Raw genomic sequence first — 18,291 nt, 5'->3', positions numbered from 1 at the left:
TTACCCAAGAATTTCTTATACCTTGTACTGATTTTTTCATACTCAGGCATTCCAGATACTGCTTCCTTGACTGTTCCTGACCTTGAAGCCTGAGTGAAGACTTAGTAAATTCTACATCAAATGAATGCTGTATTAGTTTTACCTTTAAGCTCTTGCCTTTGCCTATAGTCAGGAGTTTCTTTCTCGCTTCCTTGGCCCATTTTAGGATGCTGAGTCGAATTCCCTCTCTGCACCATTGTGAGACCTTCTGCACTCCCTCTGGAACCTGGCATTTCCAAAATCTTATCAGAGACATTTGGATCTGAATGCTCCAAGCTATTATTCCTGTCTCCATTCTAATAGCCTGGATCATTGCAAAGCTTGGTAAAGACAGTAAAGTTTTGAGGGTCTTCCCTTCTTCCCGTTCCCACCCGCATTTACCACTTAGGTAAAGAACTACCCCCCATACAATACTTGCGGGGGGTCGTTACTTCATATGCCTTTAGCATTGGTCTATGAGACATGCCTCCATATTCCTTGTTGAATTTTATTAGCCCACCAATTGATCAAAAGACTTTTTGGACTTCTAGGTGGGAATACCATTTTAGGGCACTGTCAAACCAGAGACCCAAGTATCTATATTCCTTTACAATCTCCAGTTTCATTTGTCCTAAAAAACAACTAAAATGTTTTATCTCTTTTCCCAAAGCATAATATCTTCATTCTGTCCATATTTACAACTAAAAACTTTGCCTCACAGTATTCTCTAAAAACATTTAATTTCCTTTGGAGCCGAGCTGCGTTTGATCAAGTATAACGAGATCATCTGCACATAGGAGGCAGTGATTTCCTGATAAATATGTTGGGCAAGCTGGTGTTTGTCCCAGTGTTAACAACTTAAAAAAACATTGGGGATACACTTAACATATTACAAACACTTCAACAGTATTCTTCAGTAAAGATACCTAAGGCGCTTATTGTGGAGACATTACACTGAACTTTCACTAAAGCTAAAATAATTTAAAGTAGCGCTGTGATAGGTTAGCAGGGAAAATATGCAGCATAAGTACTATCTTATGTGCGAGCTTACTATAAGGCCTAATTACACTTCATAAAATGACCTAGAAATAAACACTTTCACTATCAAAGAAACATAATATTTTAAAGTATTGAACTTTTTAGAAAATTAATATTACAGATAATATTCTGGAAATTTCTAATTGACTCATTCTAAATGGCATATCCGAAGGTGGAAAATAAGTGGATAGTACAGGCAGCAAAAATCATTCTTCATGTCCATATCTTTTGCATACCTCAATACATTTGTTGAAATGAAGCTGAACATTGAATGTTCACCAAGAAACAAATAAAGACTGAATATTCTCCAAGCTAAAAGCCAGATATTGAGCAAAACTACCAACTTGTTGCAGGCAGTCATTCCTTTTTCCTGCCACAAACTGATGAGCAATTCATCTCTGTCTAAAAGAGCAGGAAAATAATGAAATGTCATAGACATAAAATAAATGTTTATGGCAAATGTCCAAAATCTTCCTTTATTATCCAAAACCTGTATTCTATTTCTTATAATCTCTTCTCATTAAGAAATATGTATTTTTGTTGATTTCTTTCTCAATACTGAATAAAGATTATGAACATTCAATTGCCCCATTCAGAAAATCATCAATGTGTAACCACTTAGTCACTGTCATATTGGGAATGCAGTACAAGATACCATCTCCACAGAGTGATAAATGATCTTTGTTTTTAGACATTTGTGAATAGGAAACTATCCCTAAGTTCAGAGCAAGATGTTGTTTAAAACCTGTTTGTAATTTATTGATCTATAACACATCAAGAAAAGAACTGATCATTGATAATCTCACCCCTGTAGATTCTCAAATGGAACTTCAAACATGTGTATCTTCTTTTTACCAGCAATTAAGACCAACTTAGAATATTGCAGAGGCACAAATACATGCATAGATTGTTCTGCACATGGGAAAATTGTATTGCACAGAAAATAAGTGATAGATGAAACAACATAAGCATATTTGAAGGTGCAGCTGGTGAACTGGCCTACCCAGTGCTATGCACAATATCTAAGTACTACAGAGATGGATATCTATAGTTGCCTACGCCTAGGTCATTACAGGCCTGTAATGAGTAGATTAATTCAGACATCTTTGATATGTGGACCAAATGTGTGGTTGTGTATGCCTTGTCTCTCTTGTTCTGCATTAAACAATATAACCAGTGTATGGGTTTCAGATTCACTGCTATTATCTCACTGAAATCAAGTTTGGATTTTAAACCAAAGGCAACCCAACACTACTTGAAGTAGCAACACATGCATGCTTATGTGGCCCAATGAATGATACACAACAAATACACATAAAAAAGTGTCACCACAAACAGAATGGAACATGCCAGTTTTGGGGCTAGAGGTTGTATGGCAGAATATCAGGAAGAAAAATATTGTAGCCTAAATATTTATTGCCACCATATTGTGAAGGTACGTTTACACGGGAAAGTAGCACAGTTTTCCTATTTTAACTCCACATTAGTAAATCTATTGCCTTTTTCTAATTAGATTCATTACATTTTGGAAGTCAATATTTTGTCTATATTTTGGGCAGATCGAAATTAAAAACTGAATATTCAAGGAAATATACCGCACGAAAAGCATAAATGTTATAGTCCTTGCAACAGTAAATCATATTTTATCAAAAATCTACCATTTCATTTTAAATCCAATTATGTAAGTAATCCATGGCCCCACAATAACCTGTGACAGCCTGATCAGTAATTCAATCTGCTTTTCAGTTTGTTAAACTCAGCCTCCCTTTGATGGAGCTCTGGGGGAAGCTGCCGCTGCCACACTTACAATTGAATGCACCCCAGGTCCCAATGACTCTCCCACTCCTGAATTATAGGCCACATGTAAAATGCATTGCAGGAAATACATTGCGCCCTCCCGTCGGCCCAGCAATCACAATAGCAGAGGAGAAATTGCAGCCATTATGGGAGCTTTATACCATCTAGTTTATCACTCTAACAATGCACTATGATGCCTCTAATTAGGACTGCATCAACTAGTCAAGGTCTGCAACGGAGCAGCTTCACGCGCTCCGCAGAGACCTACCAGTCCCTGATTTAGCGCTGGCATTACAAGAGAGCCGGATTTGATTTGTCAGCTGCAAGTTCCTCCTGCAGCAATTTCCAATCTTACCTTCACTCGCAGAAAGGGAGGAAACATGTTTCCTTTGGCAGAAGAAGCACATGTTGTAGATGGCGTGTTGCAGAGTCTGCGAAAAGATGGTTGTACTGTAGTTCATTTCACAAAACCTCCAGGTATTGTATGATTATGGTGTAAACCCTGGAGCACTGGCTCTACGGCCACCTTTTCAAGATAACCTCTGACTATGTAAATGATTTACATTAGTATTAAATGATAGCAATTAAGGTTTCTGGTTGGCAGAGTATACACCCTGTCCAAGCAGGTGGCACAATCCTAGTCAGGGTAAGTCAGATGCACAAAAAAAAAATCCTGCGCTCACCCTCTGGTAGTTTGGAACAGAGCAGTCAGGCTTAACTACCTTAATAAGTGTGAACAACCGCGGTCGGTAGTGGGAGTACCTGCCGGGCGGTGACCTGGGGAGGGGGAGGGTGGGGGGTAGTAATCTATGGACTACAGAGCTTTACAGATAAGTAAACATATAAATAAATAAAATGAATTTCGTTGCACGCACTGCATTGCATTTGGGGATGCAGTACACGCAACAAAATTCATTTCATTTATTTATATGTGTACTTACCCGTAAAGCTCCGTAAGGAGGCATCCCCGCGCTACAGCGCGGGGATGCCTCCGGGTCACCAGGCGCTCTATAAATCGCTAAATAAATAAATAATAAATAAAGCTCTCTTTAAGCCAATACACACTTTCCAACTCTATAACAATGTATACATTGCGGCTTAATTTCCCCATTGTAAGTCTACTCCTTAAGTTGCAGCATGCTTACTATTTTCAGCTTGAAAACAAAGTTTAGCTAAAATTCAGGCTTACTTTTAAATCCATTAAATTGTTTATTCTGTGGTGAATTATTTTCATTTAAAATTTACAAAAACATTTTATTTTTTGTTAGTTTTAATAACAGTAATAACATGGTTTTTGAAGACATATGAATAACAAAACAGAAAATATCAAGAACTCATAGACTTAAGCATTAGGTCTGTATAATTATAGAACAATTCTAAACCTAGAGGAGGGGAATGGTGAAGGAGTGAAGAGTAGAAAAAAAAGAAAAATGGAAAAGATTAACGTGATAAAGTAAAGGATTTGAGTTTATTCTTCATCTTTCAATATATGTTTCCTACATGACATATGTATGTCCAAAAATAATTCACAAAGCTTTTTTCCATGAGTTGGTCAGCCTTACTTTTGGAAATTCATAAGCAAGTCAAGCCTACATTTGGAAGACGTGATGCAAAACAACAAGGGTTTGGGCTCAAGAACAGTAGGGCAGAGACCCAAACAACTAGTAAACAAAAAAATGCCACTACAGTTTCCCACTTATAAACTTCCTTTCAAAAATGTCACCTTGACCTGAACAAACGTGACTACCTGTTTATTTCATACTCAATTTTTTTATCATAAAGATATTGATTCATAGTAAAAAAATTGAACACACAATTTCATAGTAATTGTCACAAAATATACTGTTCACAAATATATACATAACAACCCATCCCCCAAAAATGTACAAGAAATACTTTGGTACAATCCAAAAAAACACACACTCATTCAAAAAACATTCGACAATTCTTTTCAATCACACAATCATCCTACAAAAACAATGTATATACATATTCAAACACAATTTCTTGTTATAGCCAAAATCATATCGGACCTATGGTGCATGAAATACACTATTATTAGAAAACTCAAAAAACGTTTTAAGTGATTTAAGGTCACTCTGTAGGTCACACAAAGCAGGTCAAAACCTGTACATTTTTGGGGAATAGATTGTTATGTATATATTTGTGTACAGTATAATTTGTGACAATTACTATGAAATTGTGTGTTCAATTTTTTGACTATGAATCAACGAATCTTTAAAATAAAAAATTGAGTATGAAATAAACAGGTAGTCACGTTTGTTCAGGTCAAGGTGACTTTTTTTAAAGGAAGTTTATAAGTGGGAAACTGTAGTGGCATTTCTTTGTTTACTAATAGATTTGGAAGACGACAGAGCAACTCACAATATTTTCTTAATGATTCAGACCTGGAAACGTAGGGATGATTCACATCTAAGAGAGGAGCAAAACACAACTCTTCACAAAAAATACTATGAGAGTTTAACCATAGGGTAGTAAAATTAAGAAGAAAATTGCAAGTTCTTTAGAAGATAGTTGAAGTCAAGAAGTGAACCAGGGTTAGATGGAAATCAAGAAAGTGGCTTTTCTCTGCAACAAAGAAGGTGTTGATTGCAGTCAATGACATGCATTTTAATCTTGCACATTTGTTAATGTTTTCACTGTTTTCTTTGGCAGGCTGCGCCTTCCTCACGTACTGCGAACGAGAATCCGCACTCAAGGCCCAGAGCGCGCTGCACGAACAGAAGACGCTGCCAGGGGTGAGTTGGCCTGAGCCGGCTTTAATTGAGATGGTCAAGGTATTCATGTGATGCAACACTTTTGCCACATTATCCACAGATGTGACTTCTGTTGACCAATATTCTCAGACTTATTTTTATTGCTTGGACTTTCTGGCAGATTCTGCAATATGTTTTGCTGCAGAGAGAAAGATAATTTTGTCAGCCCCTGTTAGGTCTTTGGCACTAAAAGCATGTTTTGCACTGGCCTGCCACTTCGCCACTCTTAACACACATAAAGTACAGTATTACAATGTTTTCTGTTGTGGGTTCCTTGTTTTCCAGGCAAAGACCATTTGAGGATGAATGGTTTGTTGGTTTGTGTATGTGATCAGTATTTGCTGCATCTTTGGTTCAATTTTTGATGGTTATGTGCCCTTAGCAAAGTTGCACTAGGGAACATTTAATTGTTGATCCCAATTTCATACCTTCCCTTTATCTGAAACTCATTTCCTCCCTTCCCCATTGAAGGCATTAGCCTTTAGGTATTGAGTTCCATGGAAAGGGACATTGGGGGCCCCAGCGGGACTCCGCTATGGGGCCAAGGGAGCACATGTGGTGCCCCCCCCAAACAACTATGCACAGTGTGCTAGGCACCACATGGTGCATGGCACATGGTGCATGGATGTTTAAAAATGGCAATATTCTGGCTGCTGCATGAGCCGCAATTAAAAAGGGGATGTTTTTGACCGCCTACAAGGCGGTCACATCCTAATCTGGTGGATGGGACCAGTGGCTACTCTTTGGCCAGTCCCACTCCTGATACGGTGGCGGTCAGACGCTCGACCGACCACCATCGTAATGACCCCATAAGCTATGGTTCAGGCTTGAACTCATAAAACCACTGAACTGAAATTTCTCAGCCATTTATGGTATGCAAACCATGCCATAACTCATGCCACCCACCACTTTTCACTCTTGGTAGTCCGTTATTTTTCCCATGCCATTTTGCAAAGAAAGTGTTGTATTTTTGTTTTCTGAGTGGCAGGCAATGTAAGTTATGGCATGCCCTGTGTGCACCGCTTACCGTAATTGGCAAGTTTCAGAAATTTTCCACGTTTGAGCCAGAACCGAAACTCATTTTCTAACTGTATTTTCTTCAGTGAATTTTATGGGTTTTTGTGGCACACAAATTCCAACCCCTCTACTGCAGAGCGTTCAGCAGTTCCTAGCAGGGTTTGGCCAAATGACAGTCCTAGCACCTCCCACTGACAGCCAGCTCCTACTGAGGACAGAGCTTAGCATTGAGCCAGAACTTGTTATTTTTTTATTTATTTAGCTTTGCAGACTTTGGCATGGTACCACAAACCCAGGGCCAGCTTCATGGCCAGTAAATGCAAACTTAGGGCAGGCTTCTCTGATGCATGCATCTCTTATCAGGATTCCGCAAGCCCGAAGCCATCAACAATTCCAAGGCCATGACTAATAATCCCTAAATGGTGAGTCAAGAGTTGGTGAAGCTTGCCCTGGCTCTGTGACATTCTGGCATGAAGCTTGCCCTGTCAAGGTACTTCTGATATCTTGCCACCTACAATGGTGCGGGTGTCCGCGGTGTACCATAAGCCCTGGGCACCATTTTATGTCTCAAGGTACTGCCACATAAAAAAAGGTACTGCAAATTTACAGCCCTTGCAATTTATTTTATTTGTACATTTTTAATCATTTAAACCATGGGGTGTCCCTTTGAGGGTCCTCCCACTTTGGCTTTGGGGTCAGGATGTGCTCACATGGCACCTTATACGAGCTTTGAAAATGTGTGCCTTGTGTCCTGAAATGGTGACTGAAAGAGAATGTGTTCTCTTGCGGCCAATCAGCCAGGGCCCTCGAGCCACAGTTGAACTTTGGCACCACAGATCTGAAGGGGACAAATGATGAAAAATCACCTAATCAGAGTCCTATATTTTATTTTATTTTGAATTTGCAGATATCTGGAGATCAGATCTGCCAATCAATCTTGATTAACACAGAGTTAACCCTATAAAGCCAGCTCAGCAACTTATTAAAACAATTATATCTCAAAAACTACAGGTTCCACATCATGATGGGGTTTTCTGGCACAGCTCAAAGTGAAGTTGCAGTTTAATGCAACTGTACTTTGTAAAGTCAATTCAATTAACCCGATATTTCTCTGTGATACTGCTCTATTTTTATACAGCACAGCTCAGAAACAGACAGAGGCAGGCCTTGCTCACTGTTTCCGAGGGATACTATCTGAAAATAAAACACTAACTAAGAGAAATATTGGATTACATTAATTCACTTTCCACCCTGCAGGGCACATAAAAAAAAGACACTTGGCTCTGCACTGAAACAGAAAAGCCCACCATGATAAGGCCCCAAAACGGATTTATATAAAACTAATGTCAATCTAGTCAGCGGATTTGGTCGTAGAAAGAAGCACATTTCCTGTGGGAGCAAAAGTGAAAAAATACAACTCCGTACCCCCTTTAATTTTTTTCTCCTGCACAGGCGTGTATGAAAATTGGCATGCATGCCCTTAGCTGACTACGCCAAGTGATTTCCAAATTTAATGTAAATCCGTCCATAGGCAAATCAAAAAAATACATTTCAATTGAAAGTGTGGCTGAACCATAACTACACAGTGCCAACAGTTATTATTTCTCGTGTATCCCTTTTTATTATATTACATACATTGTACATTTACATTTTACATTATATATGTTGGCTATATACTGCGATGTAAAACTTGTCTAAGATGTTAAGGAAAATATGGCACTATAAAACGGGTTTTGAAAATTGATTTTTGCAAACGTTGGTTCGGTGGACGATAATGTAATATCACACCTACAGATGAGTGTTGATGACGTGTTATGGTGTCTGTGATACTATTAATGAGATTCGTTCTGATGTCATCTGTGTCACTTTGTGTAAGGTTGTGGCTCATAACCATAACACATTTTCAATTGAACTTTTTCCTGGGAGTTTGTCGTTTTTTTTTTTTTTTACAAAATAGATTGCTGTGATGCGAATTATGACTTCTATTCAGCAAAGATTTTCCAGAGGTGTTTTAATGATCCCCTTGTTTACGGTCTATGATGCTGTGTGGCCAGATTAGGGCAGGACCTCTAAAAATATCTGGTGCCTACTTTGCATATCCATAGTCTCAATGACCATGGCCTGTGGATTTAGGTACCGCCTTGGTCCTGTGTCAATTGCTCATGACTGCTGGACGAACATGCAAGACCCATGGCCATCTCCAGGATATGGTCTTTGGCCTTGCCCTTTACTTAATCTTCCTGCTATAAATGATGCCAAGGCAAGGCCAATTGCTGTGCCCTTTGCCCAGAAACCTTGCCACCACTGTTTTTCTAATTTCTGTCTTTGGACCTCAAATGGGTTTAACCCCTTGCATGCTGCTGCGATTCTGCGCCTGTGCGGCAAAATCGCGAGTGGGTGGGTTTATGACGGCCCCCAGCCGTCATCAGCACACAAGCGCCGTAGTGCATTACGGATGGGGCCGTCATCAGCATGCAAGGGGTTAAAGACCTCAAAGAGTAATTACAGCACTCTGGGGCTTATTTACAAGCCCCTTGCGCCGCCGGTGCACACTTTTAACATGGGAAAAAATGACGTACCTGGTTTGTAAATAAGCTCCTCTTTGTTTAACAGGGTGGCTGACGATGCATTAAAGCAGCTCCAGATGTACTGACCTCATCTGAGCTAAAAGGACCTTATTTATTTTGATGTCTTTGAACCACATATTTTTATTTCAAAATGAGTCTTGCTGATCTTAGTATGGGATACAGACCTCATGATGATTGCCAGAGGACAAGCGATCAGCTCATGGTGGGCAATCAGGTGGCCTGTTCCGATTCACACCTCAGTCTCTTGGTGCACAAACAGAACGGGTAACAGGCATCAAATGTTTGATCCATATTTTGGTTGCTTTTCAAAAAAGACAAGATACATTTCTAAACAACAACATTTCAAGAGTTAGAGTGACAGTGATTTTGAGATCCGTGAATAATATCAACGTCTGCAGCAGCTTTTGAATTCTCACTTCTCACAAACTTTCAGGAATGTGAATCAAAACGATGATTCATCCCCCCAAACCCACATTCTCCCAAATGAATACCTCACTTTGAACACTCAAACACTATTTTACATTTAGATTTGGGGCAACACCTATGTTCTTTATTGTGTGACGTTTCACCATGGTACTGTTGAGTGGGCCAAAAGTTTTAGGCAATCCAAAAAAAGTGTTTATTTATCTATTTAATTATTTTATAGATAGCACTCATGAAATTATACTGGAAGGTTTTAACCTTTTTTGAAAAAAAAAAATTTCTATGCAAAATGTAACTGCAAGCTAGCACCAACTCTGATAAGAATAGGTGATGTTACAATGCATGCCATTACATCGCATGCCTTTGCAAAGCAAACTTTTACTCCGACTTTCTGTCGGGGACACTGCAAGTTGGAATATATACATTTCCATTCCAACTTCAGTGTGTGCAAAAGTAGGGAAGGTGTTGGAGTTAAATCCAACACCTTCTACCCACCGCTGCACACCTTCTGCGTTGCAACGACATGCGATGTAATGGTATGCGTTGCAATAGTTTCATTGTAAAGGCTGTCTCCCCTCTGATAAATATAATATCTATAGACACGTAGCTATTTAGTGATGCTAGCACACTCTTTCAGTAAAGTACTTGAACAACTTAACTGTGTCTCAGTTAAACTATATTTTTTACCCTTGCTATAGTCATTATCACAGGAAAAAATCCTCAAAAGCAGTGGCGGCCAGCACAGGTAAGAGCAGCGGCCCAGGGCTTGGCCGGTCGGGGGTGTCAGGGAAGATGAAAGACAATGGAATTAGTAACATTAAATAAAAAAATGTATTAAACCACTTAATTTGCACTCACCGCATTGCTAAATCGGCGATGTGGCGAGAACAAGGTAAGTGGTTTCATTTATTTCTTTATTTGGCGTTACTTATCCCATCATCTGTCGACTTCCCTTACCAAAGCCCTGCCCCACTGCCCACTGCTCTTACCTGTACAGGCCGCTACTGCTCAAATGCACAAAACTTCTCAGTGAATTATTCGGCAGGGGCTAGATGGTCAGACCAAAAGCGAATTGGGAACACTTACCATGTTTGGCCATAGATGTAATCTTATATTTAGCAACTCACATGCTCTCTTTAGCAGGTCTAGACAACTTGACCTGCCCGGTGGAGACATTAAAGTAGTCGAGAAAACTGATATGTGCTTTATTGGCTATGGAGGTGACACATGCCAGCTCTTGTCTCTTCGGCGTTCTCTCACAAGCACCCAAGGAAGCTACATCCCAAAAGTATACATTGCCAAAATATTTTAGACCTGTTTCAATAAATTATTCTGACGCACAATATTTATGGGTAAATTTGTCATTTACAGTTGTACTACTAACTATTTTAGAGAAGATGTGCTCAGAAGTGTTTTTGGATATAGCACACCTACCACACCTATTGTCATATTATCAAAAGTGCTCTAGGACTGCAAAGGGCAAGTGCCATTTGTGCCGCTGACGCACTTTGGTATTACAGAAGTTGCTGTAGACGCTTGATTGGCCTCTTCTGTGATACAGATCCCGTCTGGCGCAATCTCAAGGAGTCATTCCCTCATTTGCATGGTGGTGTGGCTCAATGTTAGTAAGGAAATACTTTGCTTCAGCACTCACGGGTTACTGCAGATGCAGGATCAGAGGCAACAGAGAAGTCGGGGTGCACTGACTGTACACCACATTGACTAAGGGCACAGTCAGTTCGAGCTCTGAGAACTCTTGGAAGAGGGGGAAGGAGTCCCCATGGATCCTCAGACATCCCCGGCTGCTGAGTGCAGTCTGTACTCCCCTGCAAGAGGGTCTCTGCCCCCCTTTGAAAGGCAGCCAGTCTGCCTGCTTGAAACCTGTTTGGAGGGCAGGCACGAGCTTGCGGATGCACTGAGGACTGTGTATTCAGTGTGATAGGGGGCACCGACCTCCTCATATGGCACACCCAACTAAGGACCAAATTACGATCTTGGCGGGTGGGATACATCTTCACAAACATGACGGATATCCCATTCGCCGTATTACAAGTTGCATAATATCCTATGGAACTTGTAATATGGCAGACGGCATATCCGTCACAGTTGTGCCAGAGTATCCCCTCCGTCAAGATCACATTCAGGCCCTAAGAGGGATCTATGGCACAGACCAGGGCAGCGTACCCCATCTGTGAAATAGTCCCTATTTTGCTTTCTTTCATAAACATCAGCCAATAGCAAAGTACGAACCACAAGCACTGCATGGAAATGATGTGTCCCGTGCAGTAGTTGGTTGATCATTTGACAGCTAGAGCGGCCTATTAAAACAGGATCAGATAGTGTGCTGCGAATGCTTGATGAAAGTTGAGATTGTAAATAGTAAATGCAGCTTTGAAGGACAAGTGGTTATTGTTACCACCTACATTTAGTTTTTTATTGTTGGTGATGTAGGATCCTGTAGAATTCGAGTGCCTAGAATGTGCTCAAGAGAGCACCTACTGCAGATCATGTCATAGACACACTTGTTGTCTTCTCACGTCCATCTGCTGGTGCCTGGGGCAAGTTTGAGGGTGGTGGGAAGAGTTATTCTTGGGTGTTTCCTAGGGTGGATGGAGCTCAGAACAGTGCGGCTCTAACTTTGTTTGTTTACTTCAGGTGGGTTTATTGTTGGATTTGGTCGTAGGGAAGGGCATTGCACACTAAGATTACCCGGAAGTAAAGCTCACATATAAAGGGTCTGAGTCCAAAAACGGTTTTTCAATCCAGTTATGCTCTTTGCATGCTGAAGTTAGAAACATTTGAAAAGTGAACTGTGACCCCTGAGCCTTGGATCAGCTCGTTTGACAGGGGTTGACAAGGGTGTATCCCCGGTGTCATTTATCGCTGCCATGCACACACAGACATGCATGCACAGAATGTCTATTGGGCACATTATTTGCTTCCTCAGCTCTCGCTGGACGACGCCACTCATGACGTCACTCGGCGGCCATGTTTTATTGCTGACCCTGATGCCCAGCAATCCCCTCTGAGGTACCATCGAGACAAGAGTTGGCTGTGACGGACGGCGAAGTGCACCACGGGAAGGCATTCCATATTTCAACTATTTTGCCTCTCAGGTCAGCTGTTTGCTGTAACACTGATGAGAGATTCGCAACCCGGCCTCTTTTGTTTGAACTCGCAATGATGTCACCCGGCCTTATTTAAGGAACCCAACACGTGGCGCTTAAAAAATGACCGCCTGGGGATCCGGCTTCACCGCTCCTGCGCGAGGAGGCGGTATTATTTATGGCGCTTCGAACTGGGCCTGATAACACGCAGCCGCGCTATCAGGCGCACTTCATCACCCGGAGGCACCAAAAAACACATTTCTCAGGTCACCGGTTCAAGTCTTCCTTTGCAAAGGTTCAGGCAAGTCTCATAAAACAGGCTCTCTCACCTGCCATGAAACAGCGGCCGAGGCCCGATGGACGAGCGGCCCGGCCCGCGCTGAAGCAGGTGCGGCCATGCGCTCTCCGGCATCCACAAGATGGCGGAATAGTGCGAATGGCGCCTGATGAAACATAACAAACTCATACATGCCAACATTTCAGAAGAGCAAAGAGGGAGATTTTTTTTTAAAAATCGGGAGAATGGGGCTTCAAATCGGGTTACTGGCGTGTATGGGCTTTGGAAGTGTGCTGCTGCAGGATTGGACATTTGAAACACAAATGTACGTTTTTTTCTTACCTTTTACAAGCATGGAGCGCAATGGCAGGCTGAGAGGGTGATGCAAGTGTTGTCCCCCCCCGCCCCTGTGTGACACCCCAGCCGAAAACAGCTTCCTGTGCACACACACGCCCCCCCCCCCCCCACTTCACAGGTCTTCAAAAGACTATTGCCTTGTTAATGACCCTTTGTTGTTTTTTCACCCCATCGAGAGCCCCTGCATGGCCACTTTGACTATTGCTGGAAAAATTAGCACTTAACACAAAAGCCCTGTCAACAAACCCCGAGGAATCGGGTTTTTGCTTGCAGGAATCGGGAGGCGGGAGACTAGCCTTCAAATCGGTAGTCTCACGCCTGAATCGGGAGGGTTGGCATGTATGCAAACTAGACAATGTCCAATGACTTACCAGAGTTTACCGTGTCGAATTACGAAACTTTAGGAGAAAAAATGCTCTGCCATTGGAATGAGAATCAGAGGATGTGGCTTAACGGCCAGAGCGGCCGACTTTGAAGGTGGGGAGCCAGGTTCGAGCCTGGTGGGAGGCTCAAGCATCCTGTGATTCTGGGCAAATCACTTAGGGCCTCATTTATGAGAAATGTCGCATCGCTGCGTGAAAGCAGCGATGCGTCACTTCTCAGTGTGCACTCCTTGCGACATACCTGATGCGTCATAGTTACTGTATGACGCATCATGTCGCATGGAGTTACAGATACGTCAGTATTTCTGATGTATCTGTATGGCGCAAAAGTGACGCATTGCTGGAGTGTGTCACAAAAGTGACGCAACTCTAGCAATGCGTCCTTTCACATGGGGCAAGCCCCATGTGAAAGGGACTGCGTCAGACTTACCCCTGCTGTGAGGCAGGCGTAAGATTTTGACGCAACGGCGTCCTAGAAGGGACGCAGTAAAATGTCATAGATTTCACTGCGTCACTTCTACAAGGCTTTTTGCGGGGGAACGCCCCCCGCATACATCATACCTGACGCAGGTATACTGTAGCGCAGGGGTTTACAAAGTGACGCATCTGCTTAGATGCGTCACTTTGTAAATAGTGCGCAACAGAAGGCATGTTTTACACCGCCAATGCGTCACAAAAAGTGACGCATCGGAAGCGCAATACTGACGCAAGGCCTCATAAATGAGGCCCCTAATGTCCCTGTGACAATTTGTAATGCAACTGGTGCTCAGGTGAAGTGCTGTGATACCTTCGGGTCTAGTTCGTGCTATGTAAAACTGCAAAAAATAAATAAAAAATAGTTCTCAAAAACAGGGGTAAAGTATTGGGACAGGATTCCATGGGTGGAGGGGGGGGATCAGAGTAAATCACCGCTTTCCTGGAAATAGTTCTAGAACACAGAGGTAATAAATGAGGCTGGAGTGGAGGTTGCAGAGCAAAACCTCACTGCCTTTGAACATCGAGGTACCGCATGAGATAGCAGAGGAGGGTTGGAAGTAATCGCTTTCCCGGCATTAGTTCTAGAACACAAGGGTAATGTATGAGGCTGGAGGGGGAGGTTCGGAAGTGAAGCACCACCACCGTTGCAATTAGTTCTAGAGCACAAAAGGAAAACAAGAGGCTAAAACTTGCCAGCTCTCGGAACAGTTCTAGAACATGGAGATTAATACCTGGGGCGGCCGCTAGCAAGGAAAAGAGGTGGGGAGGTGCGGGGGCAAAAAAACAGATACAACTTACCTGCCACCTCGCCGCGCTCTTCAGCTCCCGAATCCTGATGCACACAGAATCCCCTGAACCAATCCAGATGCTGCTCTCATGCTAGTATTCCCGAGGATGAGAGAAGCGTCGGGATTGGGTGGAGGGGGCTGGCTTTCATGCCCCAGCAGGGACTGGGAGCCTGGGCAGAGCCCTGCTGATATCTCCAAGCAACAGCCCGGAGATATCCAAGTGCGCATGTGGGTTTGGCAGTCCTAAGACGGACGGCCAAAGCCACATGTGCACTTGGTGCCCTGTGCTCACCGCTCCTCCTGCTGCTGATGGCCCCGTCCTCAAGACTGAGCTGCGGCTTTGGCTCCCACAAGTAAAACAAAATGATAATAAAGCAGTTTTATTAATAGCTTTATTATCATTTCATTTTGCATGTTTTGATCTGCTCGTTTCAACAGTGGGACGACGCTCATCCGCCATAACAGAGGAGCCCCTCCTCCCGGTAAATTTAAGACTGGAGAGAGCAAGGAAAGCATCACAACCCATAGGAGTAATATATGAGACTGAAAGGAGAGTCTCTGGAGTAAAACATTGTAATACTTCTAGAACTTGGAAGTAATATAAGAAGTGGAAGACTCAGGAGTAAGACTTCACTGGCCTTGGAATAGTTCTGGAACACAGGGGGAATATATGTGACTGCAGGGGATGGCTCAGGAGTACATTATCACTGCCCCTGGAATAGTCCAGAACACAGAGGTAATATATGAGTCTGAAGGGGGGGAGGGGAGCATTGAGTACATTGTCACTGCCCTTAGAATAATCTTGCAAAATTACACAAAATGCAAAACTAGCTTTTGCCGCTGCATTTTAGCACAACACGTTTCCTTGTTTCCACTTTGGATGCATTTAAAACTAAAAAAAACAAAAGCAAAGTGAACACAAATTGATCACGCTATGGTTCCCACGTGTTAATGACAAATGTTTATTGTGAGTGGTTTATTCACAGTAAAGTTTTTCAACAAACAGAACGTAATTATATGATGTGGCATAATAGCATATTTTCATGAATTTTGAGCAACAAGAGTAATGTGAACGCATACAAATTATGCTAATTATGCCAGTGTAATAACATTTCACTCAGGCCGATATGAGAGATGGCCAGCTCAGGTCTAAGGGATACGTTGTCACAGAATGGTCGTAGAAGACAAGTCTAGACTTTGAGACTGGAGGAGAGAAAGTCCAGACTTATTGGTCAATGTATTTAGAGAGGCTGCAGAATAGGAGGTCGTATGAATCGTATGAACTGGCAAAACAATGCACCAATGAGTGTACAAACATTATTCGCCATTCTATCATTTCAATTGTCTATGCATAATTTCAGGGGCTGCAGTTTAATTTGAGGAACCTGACTTCTAAAGATGGTTAATGTTGTGAGTTGCACCTGAATTTCTAGACTTGGTTCCATCAAAACCGTTTTTCGAGTAGTTGGGTCTTACTCTAGACTTAGCTGTCATGTACTCCTTGCCGGTGATTCACAAAGCTTCATTCGGTGAGTAAGAATGTCTTACTCCTGGAAATTCATGAACAAGTCGCTCCTAAGAAACAACTACTAGCAGAAGATGCACGATAATTTGGAAACATTGCAACATAATCTAACTTTAAACTAATGGCACGCTCTCAAATAACGCACAAACTCAACATGCCATTGTGAAATCCTAGGGCCAGATTCCAGACCCAAGCTTGTGTTTAAAGCTTGTGTTTATTTTCGTGCTGTTGAGCGCGCCGATGATGAAGTGCACAGGTCGTTTAATAATTTATAGAAATTCTTTGATGCTGTAGTAATTACATTAAAGGTCACATATCAAAGGTAATTTAAGTGAGCAGCTGTGATGGGTTCTCAGAAGCAATCAATACCGCTGTCCGTGGTGCTGATTTCACAAAGGGGAATGCCAGATTAGGGAAGGGTTATTACCAAGCAGGCAGGCACCAGGGAAATCAGGGGCGGGCCGCGCGGGCACCTTCCCCTTTCCACACCTATAATTAAGGCTGTTCACCATCATCTCTGCTAATCCTTCTGACTGGGACAAACATGTGCAGTAGCATTTTGTGGGCAGTGGTCTATAAGTCAGGGACATCAATGGTGGTTAAACACTAACAGGGTTGATTGCACCTGTAAGACATTGTGAGGTATGGGCCAAGTAACTGTACCACTAAGTTAGGAGCTGCTGCACACAGCTCCTAACTTGTGTTGTTACTAGAGGTGTGTGAAATTGCATAATTCTTTTTCACCAAACATTTGATAAATGTTTAGGAAAATTACACAAATGTTTGTGTACATTTAGTGAAATGCATTTTGGGATATCTTGAGTGAAATTTGAGTGAGAGGGCATGCCGCATGTTCAAATGATACAGGTGGTCTTGGCACGGGCAAAGACATGTGCTCACCTAAGATGATTATAGGTGCTCCAGTGGCTTGTTATTCCTGTGCATACATTCATGTTTGCATTCACCGAATGTGAGCAATATGATTTGCTCACATGTGAAATTGTAGAAATATGGAGAAAATTTACCTTTGAGTAAGTTTACTCACAATTGACATGGAGTTGTACGTTTTTGGGTATTCATTAACTTTTGCACAGGAAACCTCCTTTACCTCACGGTCACAAAAACGACCAGCCTTTTCAACGCAGCCACTACCCTGACTGCGATGTTACCATGCACTACTTTAACCTGCCAGTCGTTACAACAACTTGCTGTGGGGGGTGTCCTGTTGGACTGGTGTTGGATTTTTAAGTCCAACACATTCCCTATTGTTGCGTAGACTGGAGTTGGAATGGTAATTTATAGTATTCCAATGACCAGTGCTCCCTAAAGCAAGTCATTGTGATGACTTGCATGGTAAAGTAACATGTGGTGATGCCGCAGTTGGGGAAGTGACTGTGTTATAAAGGCATGTGGTGTAAATGCATGCAGGGTTCCATCATACAACCCTTTTGCACAGCTTGGTCCTACCATGTGTACAGTTGATGATTTACTCTTGTTAAGGGCAGGAGTAAATCCCCATTCAGGAATTCAGGATGAGAATAGAGATGCAATACCCTCATAATTTGAGTGCAGTGGTGGTCTTTCTCCAAGGGTAAAATAATTTACCTGTGGAAAGAAACAGAAACCAAGCTTAAGTGCAAATATACTTTAGCTAAGTATTTACAGTTCCTAAATGTATACCTGCTAACTTTAAACACTAGACAATAATTTCACAGGTGA

The 18,291-nt window shown here is 42.1% G+C and overlaps 1 protein-coding gene across 1 annotated transcript in view; it reads left to right on the top strand.

The window, feature by feature from the left end:
• CELF4 (CUGBP Elav-like family member 4) overlaps positions 1-18,291 on the top strand; it is a 1,317,354-nt gene that overhangs the window by 212,083 nt on the left and 1,086,980 nt on the right. Inside the window, exon 2 of the mRNA XM_078674731.1 lies at positions 5,530-5,612. Coding sequence (XP_078530857.1) covers positions 5,530-5,612 — 83 coding nt within the window. The remainder of the gene's footprint in view (positions 1-5,529; positions 5,613-18,291) is intronic.

The sequence above is a fragment of the Lissotriton helveticus genome, chromosome 2_1 (assembly GCF_964261635.1).
Source record: "Lissotriton helveticus chromosome 2_1, aLisHel1.1, whole genome shotgun sequence".
NCBI classification, from domain to species: domain Eukaryota; kingdom Metazoa; phylum Chordata; class Amphibia; order Caudata; family Salamandridae; genus Lissotriton; species Lissotriton helveticus.
Note: the sequence above shows the minus strand (reverse complement) of the source record. Positions and strands in the feature narration are given on the sequence as shown.